The sequence below is a fragment of the Lolium rigidum genome, chromosome 4, assembly GCF_022539505.1.
Source record: "Lolium rigidum isolate FL_2022 chromosome 4, APGP_CSIRO_Lrig_0.1, whole genome shotgun sequence".
In the NCBI taxonomy this organism is placed as follows: Eukaryota; Viridiplantae; Streptophyta; class Magnoliopsida; order Poales; family Poaceae; genus Lolium; species Lolium rigidum.
This window is the reverse complement of record NC_061511.1, coordinates 263,209,174-263,220,901: the sequence shown is the minus strand read 5'-3', so window position 1 is coordinate 263,220,901 and position 11,728 is coordinate 263,209,174. Positions and strand designations below refer to the sequence as shown.

At 45.4% G+C, this 11,728-nt stretch overlaps 1 protein-coding gene across 1 annotated transcript; it reads right to left on the bottom strand.

The window, feature by feature from the left end:
• Window positions 1–1,114: 1,114 nt before the first annotated feature.
• Window positions 1,115–4,339, bottom strand: LOC124648689. The gene is made up of 3 exons (XM_047188404.1): window positions 3,076–4,339; window positions 2,328–2,403; window positions 1,115–1,512 (listed from the first exon to the last, which is right to left on the bottom strand). Exons 1-2 carry the CDS (start codon window positions 4,337–4,339, stop codon window positions 2,339–2,341), a joined length of 1,329 nt encoding a protein of 442 aa, XP_047044360.1. The 3' UTR covers window positions 1,115–1,512; window positions 2,328–2,338.
• Between the last annotated feature and the right edge of the window lie 7,389 nt (window positions 4,340–11,728).

Below are 11,728 nucleotides of genomic sequence, written 5' to 3'. Positions count from 1 at the left end.
CTCATGAGGGGAGGTATGTTGGTCCGGACTGTCTTGGAGTCGCGATCGTGCTACGGCGGTGCCTCGCTTGGTTCGTGACGTGGTTCGGTGGCTCCGTGCTCCATCTCCTCACCTCTTTTGGTAGGATGTTGGAGGCGAATCGTTCTCATCGGGTTGTTTGTAGATGGGGTGGTGTAAGCCGCTTGGCTATGTATCGTCCGTCGGCCTCTTTTTTTATGTGATTGATAAGTCTTCTAGGACGTATTCTCGAAAAAAAAACATCACCATTATATTCCCTGGTCACCTCCAAAGCATCGGACTCCACCTAAACTGCATTAATACTCAAGTGGTTTACCAAGTTTAGGCCGTCCCTCATGGCCATCGCTTCTGCCATCAAGGCCAATTCAACATGGGGTAAATAAGAACAACATCCAGCCAGGAATCTGCCCTATTTGTCTCTTATGACCGATGCAGTTGCACCTGCCTGAACATCACTATGGAAAGCAGCATCCACATTCAATATCATTACACAAAGATCACGAAATATGGCTTCCCATAAGAGAATTAAACATGTGGATGTATCGACCTTTTTTTCCTCCATGAAGGTGAGCAATTCTTGCAAGTAAACAGAGAGTGAGTGGTAAAGATCACTACATCACTACGTGGTGTTTTACCTGAGTGCTTCTACTGAATTTGTCCTTGTGTAAATTGGGAGACGGAACCACTCCCATTTGAACTGGGCAATAGCCAGGTGTTAAATCATTCACTGCCCGAGCATATATTATGTTGTGATTTCTTTTACGGTAATTGCAGATTGTTCCAATCTTTATAGTGACGATAAATTAGCATACAATCTTGACGTTATAAATTATAGTTTCCCTTCATAAGGTATTACCAGTAGCATCACCAACCTCTGGTTTTACGCAGTCATCAGGATTCACATGTACTGTCTAATTTGCAACAAGTTCGATCAGGCAGCTGGGAAGGTTGCTTCCCAGGAAAATGGTGAGCAACAGATGAGCAGCATGCATCTATCATCACACATGGTAGCAAAATTGAGTTCTAATCGTTCTTAATTTAACTAAGTTACATGAGCAATATACCATCAATTGGCACGAAAACATACATTATTCAGGACAGCAAATACTAACACTGCATCAGAACAGATCATCACTTAAGCATGGATGTGATACGCACAGAACCCTAAAATAAGATTTCTCACAAGAGTAAACACGTTCAAGCATCAACCTTTCCTTAATAATACATGTGTAGCTAGTAAGAACAACATCTAGGATGTTCTGTGATGGTAGTCGCATGCTGATTTAATTTAGCAATTCTACCGGAATGTTCTGCTGCGAACCGACAGTCTAAAAGATCTCCCAGATTTCCCCTAAAAATAAGATACAGTAAGATGACTGCAAAGCTCCCCCAAACCATGACTTCTCCAGATTTTTCCTAAAATGAGAGTTCAGTAAGCTACCACCATCAGCTTCGTAATTAATTAGACACCAGCATCTGTTAGTTTTAAGGAACCTGAAAACAAAAGTATAAACATTAGGGATATTTCAATAAACAGCCAAGAGAATGAGTGATATGCAAATACAGCAAAACAAAATTCAGTGAACGGAAACGCTCATATACTGAGTATCTGGATAACACGTTTATTTTTTACCCAAGACTTGACTGCAGCAACAAATATTGCATCATGACAATTGTTCAGTTTCAAGCTTTAACCAGTTGGTCTAACACAGTTTCAGGCTTTAATCAGTGGGTCATAACATTTCAGGAAAAGGGAAGACAATCTGACAATGGCCATCATGATGAAAGGACTAGATATCCTTCAGTTCTAATACAGTGGTCACCAGATGAACCAGGCTAGTCATTCTTTGAGCCTGCTAGTTCAGAAACTCCTAATGCACGTGCATGGGAGTTCATGCACCAACCGATAATTTTTTGGCATCCTAACAAGTTGATGCCAGTGCCACAAGAATATGAATAGAAGAACAAGTTCAGATATCACATCTTAACAATCATAACCATACTATGGATTGACTATTAGAATTCTTGAGTTCCAGCGAATATTACTAGTTGCGTTGAAACACCAACTAGAACACAACCAAAAACATTGTTTAAAGATAGCAATGTGATTGACAATACACACAAAACAAGTTGAAATAGTTGTAGTAAAAGGCAAAAATATGCACTAAGACTGTAAGAGATACTTGTAACAACAATGCACGAGCATCCTAAAAATGTCAATGGACGATATATAATGAACAATGGATCAATAAAGAAGCATCATCTAGAAAAAAAAATGTCGAGAGATTCAGTAGCTGGTAAATTGGAACCTGCATCTCTTCTACGGGGTGTCTGAGCGAACCAGAACGTTAGCCAAAGTCTTGGTTTTTTCGGCATCCTTCTTGCCTAGACAAGGTTAATTTGATCGACGCATAAGAATATAAATAGCAGCAATAAGAAGATCAACACACCAGAATTTACATCACTATAGGTTTTTGTGCATCACATAAAAGAATTAAGGCGGCAAAGAAAATGATAGTTAGAGCAGAGAGCAGGTTCTGAAGAATTCAGCACAGTGTACCCATATGCAATATCAACAACAGTAATTAGAGAAAGATAATACTTGTACAGTGTAGATGAATTACTCAAAGGATACAACATTTTTTAATTAACTTCTAAAACTAGACTATAGAGATATGAAAATGGAAATAAAATGTAGAACATACAGTGTAAACATGTTGTGCTACAGATAGATGTAAATAGGATCATTTATATGTTTTGGATAGAACTGATACATTTTATTCCTTGATTCCAAGTTTACAACTTATGGAATGATATACTAGTGGACAAGATCAATGCATCCCCAATTGGTACCAAACACAGGATATTACTACTATTTTGTAGAGACGAGCATACTCGACTATTCCCACATTATGATCAACAAATCCAACCCCTAAGATACACATAACAAATTATGTCGAAGTTGATCCACAAAGCAAATCAGATCATGCATTTATGCATCAAAAGCTGAAACAAAATATGAAAATTATGTAATCCAGCAGTTGAAGTATGTCATACCTGCAGAAGGGATCCGGCTGGATCCAAGCCACGGTGGAAGAACACAGGGTATGCAGTCGAAGTTTGTTTTGTACAGGTAACTCCCGGTCACCTCCTTGATGTTCATGTCCACGACGACAATGTGCTTGTCAACCTTGAGGTAGACGACACTGGCGTTAAGTGGATCAAGAAGTGCAATTCGTGGCGTCATCCCCTCCTTCAAGGGTAGCCACGAGTAGCCTCCATCCGCCCACAGTTTGCTGAGCGCCACCCGGTGCTCCAGCGTCCAGCCGCTGACATCGTCGTCGAGCGCGAATGAACTGAGAAGATATGGTTCCTTCGTAGAGACCTCGACGTACCTCAGCCGCCCTTCGCTGACACCCACGCGCCGGTACCTACTCCACAAAACCTTGTCACCGTCCTCATCGTCGTCAGATGGCGCATAGCCCAGGAAATGCATGCTGACACGCTCACGGGTGGGCGCGCCTGGAGGCAGCACGCTTCCCCTCGGCAGCTCGACGAAGGAGAGCTCCGGCCGGTCGCTGAACGGGTCGACGGAGATTGCGCCCCAGGTCTGGTCGACCCACCAGAGGCGACCGCGGAACGCAAGCACCTCGTGGTGTATCTCCATTCGCCGCGCAGACGGGAGTTGGCACCGCGAAACCGTCACGGTCTCCCACTTGCCCGTCTCCGAGAGGAACCGGAGCATCAGGTTCCCTTCCGGCAGCTCGGCGACGGCGAACCTGTCAGGCGGCCCGTGCCCGCGGTCGGCCTGGGTGACGAGGCCCATGTGGACGTCGAAGAGCGGTCCCGCGTTGCGGTCGAGCTTGGCCACACGGGGCGGGAGGCGGGATATCTGGTTGGTGACGGGGTTGAAGACGAAGCGCGTGACGTTGGGGACGTGGTCGGGGTCGAAGTCGTCGGGCGGCAGCCGCAGCGGAAGGTCGCCCTGCCTGGCGACGATGCGAGCCGTGAGGCGCATCTGCGCGAAGACGAGGAGGAGGAGGCCGTCGCCGCTCGCGGCGCAGACGACGCCGCCGCGCGCTTCGACGACGTCGCTGTCGGGGTCGGGGAGGGGCGCGGTCTTGACGAGGTGGTCCGGGACGTACACTTCGGAGATGCGCGGTGGCTCGACGAGCCGGACCTGCGGGCTGGGCGCCTCGACGGGACACGCGTTGTGGCGCATCATGGCCCACGGAATCCGCGTGCCCGCCGAGGTGTGGGAGCGGCGGAGGCTGCCGGAGACGGCGGCGGGGAGGCCGAGGAAACGGCGGCGGAGGAGCATCGCCTTGTCCTGACGCTGCACGTGTACGCCGTGGTGGGGGATTTCGTGGTCTGGTCTCTGGTGGACTGGTGGGGGAAAGCAGAGCCGATTCAGATGGACTAGGTGCAGGACGAGAGGAAAGGTGTAAATTTTCCCCAGGATATTCTGATGGGAGAGCTAAGAGGTAAGAGCTATCCGGGTCCCGGCTGTCGGTGAGACTGGTCCATTGCGGGCTGGCGGCCTGGTGCATGGAATGGCTTCCGCATTTGGTGGACACTAGAGACTTTCGCTGACGTCACCACTTTCCCGCCAAAATTGACACGCAGTGGTGCCAGGCGTCCTAACTTTATTTTGGAAGATGGTTGGGCTTTTAAAATTGTAAAATGAATAACCGCTATGCAAAAGGGTTCTAATTATCCTAAACAAATAAAAAACAGTTCTAAAATCTGACAAATCATCAATTACATGAGGATCTTACAGAAGACCGTTCCATTGTTCAGAATCGAAACTCATTAGACAGTGTCAATTTGCAAAAGAGCCAAGAGAGAGCCATTTGTAGCCACAAAATAACCAATTAATTTTACTGAATAACATGAATTCATAGGTAAGCAGAGGAGATAATTGAATGAGACTGCTCGTACAATAATTATTACACAGAGCTGCCTAAAGAGGACTTGAATAACATTGCTCATACAAGAATCATGTATTCACAGGTTCCGTCGCGAAATGTGATCATCACCCATGGAATCCACATTGAGTTTTAACCTTCTTGCTTAAACTCAAGCTACAAGAGCATTAGGTATCGATCAGCACAAATTCTCAGGGCATCAATTACCACAAAAGTGGGGAGAGGGGTTCTCCTTGTCTCAACCCTCCTTGGCACTGGATTGGCACCGCGGCCACACCATTCAATAGAACCCTCGACGAAGAAGTGCTAAGCAAAATAGTGAACCAATCATGAAACTTATTCTCATCTGACGGAGTCGAAAGCTTTGTGTATGTCAAGCTTGAAAAGAGGGTGGAGATCTTGCTCTTGTGAAGCCTACGAGCGAGGTTGTTATAAAAGCGACAAGCAAATAACGAAGAACGAAACAAGAACACACGCAGGGGACACAAGATTTAACGTGGAAAACCCCTTCCAACAAAGAAGGGGAAAAAACCACGGGCGCCAGCCAGCCAAACTTCACTATATCGGGAGGTGTTTACAAACGCCGTGGGTTATCTTATAATCTGATAAACCCTAGCCGGCGGCTTACAAGATGTATATATATAGGCGGTGCCAACGATCCGTACCGTATCGCGGGGGGCTGCCGCCCCCGCACCCCCTTCGCGAGCGTCCCTGCGGGGCACGACGTATGGGCTAACTTCTGACTACGCTACGCTTCGGCCCAAGCATCCGGCGACGGGCCTCGCTCCGCTTGTCAGAAGTTAGCCTCCCTTTAGTATATGAATTTGGATCACAATACAACAAACTCCACCTTGAGACAAATTCCATCTTGTAGCATGAACTTCAACAATCTCCTGAACAGACAAAGGAAAAACACTTGCTGGCGCCAACAGCCACTTGGGCTAAACAGGTTATACCAACCAAGCTCGAGCAAAGCTCAAACTTGGAAACAGGAACCGGCTTTGTCATCATATCAGCGGGATTATCATGAGTACTTATCTTGCATACCTTCGGTTTACCTTTAGCAACAATGTCGCGAATATAATGGTACTTGATATCAATGTGCTTTGTCCTCTCATGGAACATTTGATCTTTAGTAAGGTATATTGCACTTTGATTGTCGAGAAAACAAGTTAATGCAAGAATCATCTCCACAAAGCTCAGCATACAAACCTTTCAACCAAACGGACTCTTTGCCGGCTTCATTAATTGCTATATATTCCGCTCGGTCGTAGATTGGGCAACAACAGATTGTAACGTTGCCTTCCAACTCACGAGCACATCCACCAACGGTGAACACATAACCTGTGAGGGATCTTCTCTTATCCAAATCGGCGACAAAATCTGAATCCACATAGCCAACGAGTCCCTCACCGGTCTTGCCAAACTTCAAACAAGCTTTGGATGTGCCACGAAGGTACCTGAAAATCCACCGAACAGCTCTCCAATGTTCTTTACCGGGATCAGCAAGATATCGACCGACCAAACTCATAGCATAGGATAAATCGGGACGAGAACAAACCATGGCATACATCAAGGAACCAACAGCACTAGAATATGGAACTCGAGACATGTACTCAATATCTTCATCGGTACTAGGACATTGCAATGCTGACAATTTGAAGTGTGAAGCAATTGGTGTACTAACGGACTTTGCATCATGCATATTAAAACGATGAAGAACTTTACGAATGTAATTTTGCTGACTAAGAAATAACACACTAGATTTTACTGTCTCTTGTAATTTCCATACCTAGTATTTTCTTAGCAGCACCAAGATCCTTCATCTCAAACTCACTACTTAATTGTGCTTTCAAAATAGTGATCTCTTTCTTGCTCTTGGCAGCAATCAACATATCATCAACATATAACGGCAAGTATATTGGTGATCCATTAACAAACTTGATATAAACACAACTATCATACTTAGATCTCTTAAACTCATGTGCAAGCATAAATGAATCAAACCTTTTGTACCACTTGTCTTGGAGACTGTTTCGGACCATAAAGGGACCTCTTCAACTTGCAAACAAGATCCTCCTTACCGGGCACAACAAAACCTTCAGAGTTGGTCCATGTATATCTCCTCCTCAAGCTCACCATGCGGAAAGCGAGTCTTTACATCTAGCTGCTCAAGCTCAAGATCACGCATAGCCACAATACCAAAGAATGCACGAATGGAACTATGCTTCACAACCGGAGAGAATACATCATTATAATCAATACCCGGAATTTGGCTGAAACCTTTTGCTACTAACCTTGCCTTAAACCTCGGAGGCTCACTAGGAGACAAACCTTCCTTTCTTTTAAATATCCACTTACAGCGGACAGCCTTCTTTTGTTTAGGCAAGGGCACAACATCCCATGTGCCATTCTTGTCAAGCGATTGCATCTCCTCTTGCATAGCGAAATCCACTTCACGTGGTCAACGGATGCAACGGCCTCGGTATATGTAGCAGGTTCAGTACCATGCTCCACCTGTTCAACACAACTCAAAGCATGAGCAACAAGATTACATTCTTCAATTAAACGAGGACGTGGACCTTTGTTACGCCTCGGTCTATCGGCAGCAATGGAACTATTTGTTTGCTGCAAAACGAGTGGTGAGTGCTTGAACAACGGTGTTATCATTTTCAGCAACATCATTTTCTTTCTCCTCCACGTGCTCCACCCGCACGCTAATCCTCCGTTGTTCATCATCGAATTATCGGAAAAATCAACGAGCATCGGTAACATCTATAGATGAACTCTTATAAAACATAACGGCCTCATTAAAGACAACATTCCTGCTATGCAAAACTTTCTTAGTTTCGGGATTCCATAACTTGTATGCCTTAACTCCCGAACCATAACCAAGAAACACACACTTAACAGACCACGGGCTCTAGCTTTCCATTATCAACATGAGCATAAGCAGTGCAACCGAAAACTCTCAACTCGTGAATAATCAGCGAGTGAACCGAGACCATACCTCAATAGGAGTTTTCTTATCAAGCGGAATACAAGGTGACCTGTTTATCAAGTAACGGGCGGTGGAGGCTGCTTCAGCCCAGAAACGTCTATGCATACCGGCATTAGACAACATGCAGCGAGCCTTGGAGATGATGGTTCTGTTCATCCTCTCCGCCACACCATTCTGCTGAGGAGTATATGGGATGGTGTGATGCCTGACAATGCCTTCATCGCTGCAATAATCATTGAAAACTGTAGAACAAAACTCCATGCCATTGTCAGTACGAAGCAATTTAACTTTCTTTTCTGTTTGCTTCTCTACCATAACTTTCCACTTTCTAAAAGCATCAAACACATCAGATTTATGTTTCAGAAAGAAAGGCCACACTTTTCCGGAGTAATCATCTATGATAGTAAGCATGTAATTTGCACCACCAAGAGAAGTCTTGCGGGAAGGTCCCCACACATCAGCATGCACATAATCTAAAATCCCTTTGGTGGTATGAACGGAAGCATTGAATTTAACTCTTTTATGCTTACCAAAAATGCGGTGCTCACGAGAACTCAAACTTACTCAAATTGCAGCCATCTAGCAGGTCTCTCTGTGCAATTCTGCCATGCCATGTTCACTCATATGTCCAAGACGCATATGCCACAGATTAGTTTTACCGGGTTCATCGGGAATAACGGCGGCAGCAATACCGGATAAAGTGCTACCTCTAAGAACATATAACTTTGCAGAATTCATATCACCAATCATGTGAACGAGAGAACCTTTTGTTACCTTCAGAACTCCGCGAGAACCGGAGTGTTTGTACCCGTCAACATCAAGGGTGCCGAGAGAGATCAGATTTACGGCCATGCCGGTATGTGTCTAACATCCGTCGAGTGCGTGTCATGCCATCATGCATCTTGATCCGAACGGAGCCAATGCCCACGATCTCACGTGGGTTGTTATCTCCCATACGCACAACATCTCCACTCTGCACAAACTCATAAGAACTGAACCGGTCTTTGTTACGACAAATATGAAACGAACATGCGGAATCAAGGATCCACTCATCATTACCGAAACACAACCAGCAAACACAACTAGGCAATCGCCATCCGAATTATCACTCGGAAACAACGGCAGCCTTACCATCACCCTCGGATTTGTTTTTCGGTTGGTAGGTACCGTTTCTTTTCTCTTTGTTCCGCAACTTCCGGCAATCATCAATATTATGGCTAGTTTTCTTACAATACTTGCAGAACTTACCATCTCGTCCCTTGGACTTTGAGCGACCTCTGTCGGTCTTGCTCTTATCTCTCGTTGTAGTTGTTGTTTCTGTTCTCGGTCCTGCCTCGGACCTGCGGTGCCTCTCGCCTTAGATGACGAACCCTCTGCTCGCACCATAGATTTCATCTTTTCCCTCTCGTTGGAGGGCCTCATAAACTTCGGCAAGGGTTAGTTCATCACGAACTGTATAACAAAGTGTCTCGAAAATTCGCAAAAGAATTAGGCAACGAGACTAACAGTATAAGAGCTAGATCCTCATCATCATATTTTACCTCCATGGATAGCAAATCAGAAACGATCTCTTTAAAGATCGATAGGTGATTCATCATTGACGCACCTTCTTGCAGCTTGTGCGAGAACAACTTCATCTTCACGTGCATCTTACTTGGTTAGATCTTTGGACATGCGGATCGATTCCAGTTTCAACCACGACGCCGCTGCGGATTTCTCAACCAGCACTTCCTGCAAGATATTGTTGGATAGATGAAGCTGAATTAATGAAAAAGCCTTACGGTCTTTCCTCTTTTCATCGTCGGTCCAGGTCTTGGCATCTTTCTTGCCAAATCCATCAAGAGCTTCATCCGGATCGGAAGATTGGGTAAGTATCGCCCTCATCTTCACTTGCCACGAGAGAAAATCTTGTGGTGTAATCCAGCTACGGTAGATCGAACTTCAAGGAAGACATGTCGCAAAACCCTAGATTGAAACACGAGCTCGATACCACTTGTTATAAAAGCGACAAGCAAATAACGAAGAACGAAACAAGAACACACGCGGGGACACAAGATTTAACGTGGAAAACCCCTTCCAACAAAGAAGGGGAAAAAACCACGGGCGCCAGCCAGCCAAACTTCAATATATCGGGAGGTGTTTACAAACGCCGTGGGTTATCTTATAATCTGATAAACCCTAGCCGGCGGCTTACAAGATGTATATATATAGGCGGTGCCAACGATCCGTACCGTACCGCGGGGGCTGCCGCCCCCGCACCCCCTTCGCAGGCGTCCCTGCAGGGCACGACGTATGGGCTAACTTCTGACTACGCTACGCTTCGGCCCAAGCATCCCGCGACGGGCCTCGCTCCGCTCGTCAGAAGTTAGCCTCCCTTTAGTATATGAATTTGGATCACAATACAACAGAGGTTGCGGAAATACATAAAGTTGTCAAGTATGCTTCTCTTTTTGATGAAATCACTTTAGGCGCTTGAAGACAAGATAGTTCATGCATGGGGAAAGCCTAAGGGCAATCATTTTGGCAATAATCTCGGCGAAGGCATGAATCAAACTAATAGGCCTGTAGTCACAAATATCTTCGCCCCTCCCCCTCCTTTTTTTTGCAAAAGAACAATGTTAGCGGAGTTAAGTCATTGGAAATGGCCCACTTGAAGATTGTTGAATTTATTAATGGAGCTCATGATATCAACCTTTGTGATCTCCCAACATCTTTTAGAAACCATCAGGTCCGGGTGCCTTGTTGGAGGGCATCCGATTTATTGCACTTCACACTTCCTCCTCCAAAAAAGGGGCATCTATTCCATCCATGGCCACATTGCCCAATCGGAGGCTCTCCCAATTAAGGTCTTTTGTTCTTGGAACCCCTCTCCTCGTAACCGAAGCAAAATGTTCATGAACAAATTTCTCCTTACGCTCGTGCTCGGTGACCCAACCACCATTGTGCTTAAGTCGTTGTATCTGGTTCTTCCTTCTTGCATTCACCCTTAGGTGGATTTTTTTTGTGTGTTGGCGTCTCCCTCCTTGATGCTAGTAATCCTTGCACTTCGCTTTTTTCCTAGCCCTCTCAATGATCATGAGGATAATGACTCTTCTTTTTAGACTATCCCTAAGGCTACGCTCCTTCGGGGATAGACGACAATTTTGGAGAAAAGACCCCGGCTCCATCTTTTGAGGCATTTAGCCATGTGCTTGATCTTGTGGAAAAGGTTTGGAAGGCCTCATGGTGCCCTAAAGGCTCACCCCAAGTTTGAAAAATAGTGTCACTGAAGCCCGGAATGCTAGCCCAGAAGTTCTCAAACTTGAAACTACGTGGCCTCCTCGGACCACTATCATTTGCAAGAAGACGCGAGCAATGGTCGGATAAGGCGAAAGAGAGAGCGTTGAGGACGTGCAAGTCAAAGTGGAGGTCCCACTCGGCATTGCAAAAAAAGGAGGCAAATTTGAGATTTAATCCTGCTTACCGAACTAAAATTACAATCAATCAGCACAAAAGCATATATCACTCAGGCCCCAAATGCTACGTCGATAACAAACGCAGACATCCATAAATAAGATTTCTCAAGAGTAAACATGTCGAAGCAGCAATCTTTCCCTAGGAATGCATTGCCTGCTAGCTAGAAACGCAGCGTACACGATGTCCTGTGATGGTCCTTACATGTTGGTTTAATTTCGAACATACAGGATTGTACTGCTGTGAACGCATAGTCTGAAAATTTCCCAGATTACCCCCTCAAAACGAGATAAAGTACGTAAATCGCAAAAATCCCACCAAACAAAGA

Coding starts and splice junctions, on each gene's coding strand:
- LOC124648689 (XM_047188404.1), bottom strand. CDS start 4,339: ATGCTCCTCCGCCGCCGTTTCCTCGGCCTCCCCGCCGCCGTCTCCGGC. Junction 2,404..3,075: donor CAGCCGGATCCCTTCTGCAG/GTATGACATACT, acceptor AACCTTGTCTAG/GCAAGAAGGATGCCGAAAAA.